This window comes from Mus pahari, chromosome 9, assembly GCF_900095145.1.
Source record: "Mus pahari chromosome 9, PAHARI_EIJ_v1.1, whole genome shotgun sequence".
NCBI classification, from domain to species: Eukaryota; Metazoa; Chordata; class Mammalia; order Rodentia; family Muridae; genus Mus; species Mus pahari.
Genome location: NC_034598.1, coordinates 64,114,619 through 64,121,177, shown reverse-complemented (window position 1 = coordinate 64,121,177; position 6,559 = coordinate 64,114,619). Strand labels below are relative to the sequence as shown.

At 38.3% G+C, this 6,559-nt stretch overlaps 1 protein-coding gene across 1 annotated transcript in view; it reads right to left on the bottom strand.

Moving 5' to 3' along the window:
* Nucleotides 1-760: 760 nt before the first annotated feature.
* Nucleotides 761-6,559, bottom strand: part of LOC110326109 (GLIPR1-like protein 1) — a 40,172-nt gene continuing 34,373 nt past the window's right edge. Inside the window, exon 5 of the mRNA XM_021204272.1 lies at nt 761-843. Within this exon, the coding sequence (XP_021059931.1) occupies nt 761-843 (83 nt within the window). The remainder of the gene's footprint in view (nt 844-6,559) is intronic.

Genomic DNA, 6,559 nt, shown 5'->3' with positions numbered 1-6,559 from the left:
ATATACAGTATATATGTTACATATATATTCAAAAAGGATATATATTACATATAGCACATATATTATCTGATGTCATGAGTGAGGTCCTCTTAAATCCAAAACACCAGGTCAATGTAGATGACAAAACTTTACTGTAACCAAGCTGCTACGGATTGATCAGGGCCACAGAGCAGACTTGGGAGCTGAAGAGAAATTGCACAGCTTATATGGAGGGTGAGATCATAAGGGGAGGGGAACACATGGTGGGTTGTAGTGTTGTTTAATCTTATCTTGGCATAAGGGGTTAAACAATGAATTTTTCACCAATCAGGTTAAGAATGGGTTCCTGAGCCTAGGAACATGAACTTAGTTTGACCCTGCCAGAAAGATGGAGAAGTTATCCTTAGGATGTCTGAACACAGGCAACTGTTCCCTTAAAAGCTATCCCTGAGATGTCTGGAGTCAGACTGTTTGCCTACCATAGGAGCTGTTCAGCTATTTGAATATCCCCAGCTCCCTTAGGGACTGGGACCTTGAATTTAGCTGTTCTCTAGGATTAAATAGAGACTGAAAATGAGGTGATAATATTTAGAATATGTTTTTAAGGCTTGTTCCCAACGATATAACCTTTTTGAATTGAAAAAATAGACATGGAATTTAGATTTCAGACAAGAATGTGGAAAGTGTAAGGATGAACTAAACAGATACTGACTTCCAACAGTCAGAAAAATAAATCTTTTATTTCAGCATTTACAATTTTTCTTCTGAACAGAAATCACAGTTAAAGAAGTCTCTGAAGAATAAAACCAAGCACAAGCACATGGCACGCTGCTCTCTGGTGAGTTTTTTCCCCATTTATGGGACCTGCCAATAAAACAGAAGGATAGACGCTCAAAGATCTGTCCATAAGACACAATGATCAAAAGCTCAATGACCTATCAATAAAAGGCAATGATCAGAAGACCAATGATCTATCCATAAAACACAATAGTCGAAAGCTCAATTTAATTTAAAAAAAAATAAAGAGGTTGGGGATTTAGCTCAGTGGTAGAGTTCTTGTTAGCAAGCGCAAAGGCCTGGTTTCAGTTTTCAGCTCTGAAAAACAACAACAACAACAACAACTACAACTACAACAACAACAACAACTACAACACCCCCAAAAATAACTAAAATATTTTCTAGATGTACTGTCATGTATAAATTATGGGGGTTTAATGAAAGAAAGGCTACATAAAATTATACATCTATACATCTATATCTCTATCTATCTATCTATCTATCTATCTATCTATCTATCTATCTATCTATGGCTTTTAAAATAAGGTAATCAAATAAGATAATCAATTAAAGTCGGAGAGGAAACCAGGAAAGGGGAAAAGACTCTTTAAAGTAAGAAAACAAAACCTTTCAAACCTTACGGGATTGAAAAGCTTTATAATGCTGCCTATCACTAAGGTCATGCCAATACATATCCGTAGAATGCCTCTTTTGTTACAGGCATCAATATCTAAAAATAAGTAGAACTACAAAAAAAAAGCCCACAGTATCAACAAAATTTTATTTTTGACACTGCCATGCCTGGCTTGAGTCTGCGAGGAAAATTCAGTTCTTTTATGTGGNCTTTAAAACTGATCATCATTGCTGCACTGGTACTTACCCCACATTCATTGTNCCTACATCTAAATTTTGTCCTCAGCTTTGAATTGCAACAGGACCTTGTGTGTGATAGAAATGTATCCTCTTCATTTGCTTCCTACCCCCATTCNCTGACATATTTCCATTGACTTCCTACCTCTTACCACGGTTTTAGGTTTTAGACACAGTGGTTCTCAGAGAAGAGAAAACAGCAAAGGGAAAGGTATTATCATATTTAAAGATGTATTAATTTATGCAGAGGAGTGTTTGTATGTGCATCTGCACATCAGAAGAGGACATCAGATCCCAGGGGACTACAGTTATAGACAGTTGTGAGCTGCCATGTGGTTGCTGGAGTTGAACTTGGGACCTTTGGAAGAGCAGCCAGTGCTCTTAACCACTGAGCCATTTCTCCAGCCCCTATTATTAATTTTTTAATGGAATGGATAAAAGGAACAAAACTGGTCATTTTAGGATGATAAACACTATGAAGAATATACATCAGATTATCAGAATATAATGAGAGAATATAATGACAGCTAAAATTTGATGCTGGCTTACTGTGCTTTGTGTTCATACTACTTTGTGTGACTTATCATATCTACTCTCCTTAATGGCCTCTCAAGTTAAGTTGTCTGATTCCAACACCCACATATTGAAGCAATACCCGTATGCCTGTCTTTTAAAAAACAAGTCAGTCAAGCTAAAAAAAAAGTACATTAATCAGCATTAAAGGGTGATCAATAAATAGAAAAGGAAAAGCACACACGTTAGGACTCACAAGGCTTAGATGGACACAACTACAGACAAAACAGTTAAAAAACAGAGTATAGCATAGTCACTAAAGAAATGAATTCACTAACTAACACATATTTAACACATAATATAAACAAGGTATTTTTTTAATAGAGACTGTCTCCCAAATATAAATAAATGAATAAATAAATACATAAATACCCACATCATATACATTGAAACCACAATTTCAAAAGAAGTAAGGCTCCAATTTCCAGCCTTTTTTTTTTTTTCATAGCTATTACAACCTGGAAGCCAAAGTCATTTAAAGAAGAATGGAGATGAAAAACCATATGGTAACTATAGTCCTTAAATTAAATGCCCAAAACTACAAAGATAATACTCATGCTTATCTAAGTCATTTATTAAGGAACCTTTATGACCAAAGTGGGTTTGTCATAGAGAGGAAGTAACTCAGGCTTAGATTATGAGCTTACCCCACCTCCTAGCATTTGTAGATTTTTTTTTTTTTTTACTGTGTGGTTGTGTTATGATAAAAATTCTCCATTTACATTAATATACCTATGAAAACATAGAATGCTGTTAAAAGATTCAGGGGAAAAATACCTTTTAATTTATATATATCCTTTGAGTTAAAAATCTTTCATCTTACAGCAGGGCCAACTTAAAAAGCAATTTGAAGCAGATGTATGTAATGTTGAAATGCTGTCGTTTTCAAAGCCAGGAACAAGAGAAGTTATCCTCCATTGCAGCCTAAATTCAGCGCTGTAGGAAGATAAGCTGTCTAGTGCTACCCACAAAATGAATGATGGATAAAAAGACTGCAAGCCTGACCAGAAGTTACATTGATTTCTACAAGTAACAGGATTGTTGTAGATAATCCAAGTGAGTCTATAAGATCTTAGAAATGGATAAATTTGGTGACTAACTCAGAAGAGTGGTAAACTAAAATGTAAATGCATTTATACTTATTTTGGTCAGAAAAATTAAGAAATTTATAATTTAGAATATTTATAAAAGCAACATACCTATTTTAGCCAGGACTCTAATTTGAAATGCAAAACCACTACTATGAACATTTCAAAAACCCAAATCACTATTTTTAATGAAAATACACCATGTGATAATGTTTCTCTCCAAATGTATCATATTTAATTATTTTATTTCTAATTATGTATATATGTTTATGTCTGACTGTGGGTCTGTGGACATGAGCACCAGTAACCTCAGAGGCCAGAAGAACATATCAGATACCCTGAAACTCGAGGCACAGCCAACGGTGAGCTGAGAACTGGATCTGGATCCTCTGAACGGGAGTCCACACTTTTAATCAAGAAGCCACCTCTATAGCCCTCGACTTAGGACTTCGTATTAATTTTTTTTTTTTTTTTTTTTGGTTTTTCGAGACAGGGTTTCTCTGTATAGCCCTGGCTGTCCTGGAACTCACTTTGTAGACCAGGCTGGCCTCGAACTCAGAAATCTGCCTGCCTCTGCCTCCCGAGTGCTGGGATTAAAGGCGTGCTCCACCACGCCCGGCTCGTATTAATTTTTAAGTGAACATAGAAAGTTCAATTTATCTCAAAATCCAATGAAGAGTCAGTTATATGAGACAAATAGTTTCCTCTAAAATGAATTTGTAAGACCTAAGGGGCAAGAAAAATTGAATTTCTGAATAATTTGGAAAAAGACAAAGATGGAGAAACATCTCCCCATCAGCTATCAAACCTTAATGTGCTTTCTCCCCACACACTGCATGGTTGAATGTTAGATCATATCTTTGTCACTGGCTATTGAAATCTCTGGAAGGAATAATTTATGACAAACGGTCTGATCAAGCACCACTGTGACAGCTAGATCACACACCACAAAACAATGTTGCTGAGCATAGGAAATTTACTGGAGCAACAGACTGGAGAAATTTAGATCTCAGAGCAGGAGACCTATGGAGAGATGAGCTGATATGATAGAGTAAGATACAGTAAGCACCATTTTTTTTTTTCATACTGGGTCTACTGGTTGATGATGGACCAGATTAAAGACAAAAGTCTAGATTGTTGTTGTTGTTGTTGTTGTCCAGAGGTTGATGTTTGGCAAGAGAGAAGCCAGTGGTGCTTCCAGTAACATTCCAGTGTTAGACAAAATTGAAGAACTGAGGGCTCAAGATCCAGTTGAAAAGAAGAGCAGAGGGATATAATCCCAAGAGATGCACATATTGTTCTCACATGATTTGTTTAATTGTGAAGGGGCAAGAGAAAAGGAAACATTAAATGGGGAGGCTAAAGGGCTCTGGAGAAATACACACGGAGGGACCCATGGCTCCAGCAGCATATGTAGCTGAGGATGGGCTTACCTGGCATTAATGGGAAGGGAGGCCTTTGGTCCTGGAAGGCTCAATGCCCCAGTGTAGGGCAATGCCAGGACAGGGAGGCAGGAGTGGGTGGGTGGGTGAGGGAGCAATATCATAGAGGCAGGGGGGAGGGAGATGGCATAGGGGAAACCAGGAAGAGGGATACCATTTGAAATGTAAATAAATAAAATAATCAATAAAAAGGGAGAGGGGGTTCAGAGAACAAAGTGATTCTGAACTGTTAGAGTGGTCAGCACTCAGAACCCACCAAGGGAAGAACGACAGTAAGGTCCACGTGACTGGAGACTCAAGGAGCCGATGAAGCAGGAGCCAACAAAGCCTAGTATAAATTCTAGCCCAGATTTAACTACATTTTCTTCGGATTGAGCTACAGAACCACGAATGTGTCTCAGCACTGTGGAGCATTTTTGTGTCCCGATCGTGTTTAATTTTTCATTAAAAATTTACTGGGCACACAAAGTGCTTCCAAGATCTCCAGCATTTAATGTCTGAACACTAGGTGTGGTGGTACACACCTGTAATTTCACAGCCTGGGAGGCAGAGGTAGAAAAGTCAGGGAGTTCAAAGTTATCTTCAGCTACAGATCAAGTTCCTGGCAAGTATGAACTACATGAGACCCTGCCTTAAAATAAGCCACAGTAACTATATATCTAGACTATTTAAAAAACAAAAACAAGCCACAAACAAAGGAAAACTCAATACCCCCAAAAAAAAAAATCATCAATAAAGAAGTAACCCCAACAACAAATTGGTTTAGATGTTCAACATCCTTAGCCACCAGAGGAATCCAAATTCAAACTACTCTGAGATGCCATCTTACTCCATTCTGAATGGGTATAATTAAGAAATCCAATGATGGCGCTGGTGAGATGGCTCAGCGGGTGAGAGCACTGATTGTTCTTCCGAAGGTCCTGAGTTCAAATCCCAGCAACCACATGGTGGCTCACAACCACAACCATTCGTAATGAGATCTGACGTCCTCTTCTGAAGGCAGCTATAGTGTATTTAGATATAATAATATAATAATAGATTAGGCCAGAGTGAGCGGGGCTGACTGGAGCAAGCAACCTTAATTCCCAGCCACTACATGATGCCTCACAACCATCAGTACAGCTACAGTGTACCATATACATAAAATAAATAAATCTAATTTTAAAAAGACCTTTAAAAAATAAATCCAATGATATCAAATGCTGGGGAAGATGTTGTTTATCTATGTTGGTATAGTGTCAATCTGCTTTCTACATCTTTATGCTTAAGCCCACAGGAAAATGATCATCTCAGCTTTAATCGCAGGAGCTCTTCCACTTAGTGACTTATGTGAGAGAATGAAGAAAGTCGAGGCTGCCCAAGGCATGGAGCATGAGCAAAAAATGAGTACTCATCCCTAAAGAAGACACTTACGCCGTACACGGCAAGGACCAGCAACATTGTGGAAAGAGAATCAGAAAGAATGCAAGAGTGAGAAGAGAAGATGCTGAGGAGATGGGCGATGTCATCCTTTGGACAGAACAAAGACATTGCAATCCTGAGCTCACAGCATTTGGGTATGCCTACAGTGGGTCTGAAAAGAATGGGCATCTCAACAGTCAGGTAGAATGGAGGGGCCCTAGCCTTATCACTGCATTCTTGTCTACCCATGGGTTCAGGGTGTAAGATATCGTTGCTTTCTCTTATCTACCCTCTGCTGATCTCTCCAGGTTCCAATGGGCCTTTCTAATCCAATGGTCACACAATGGGCATTTCCAATCCAAATGGCTCCTAAAATAGGGCAATTTGATAGGAAGGAGAAGGAAGTGTGTGTGTGTGTGTGTGTGTGTG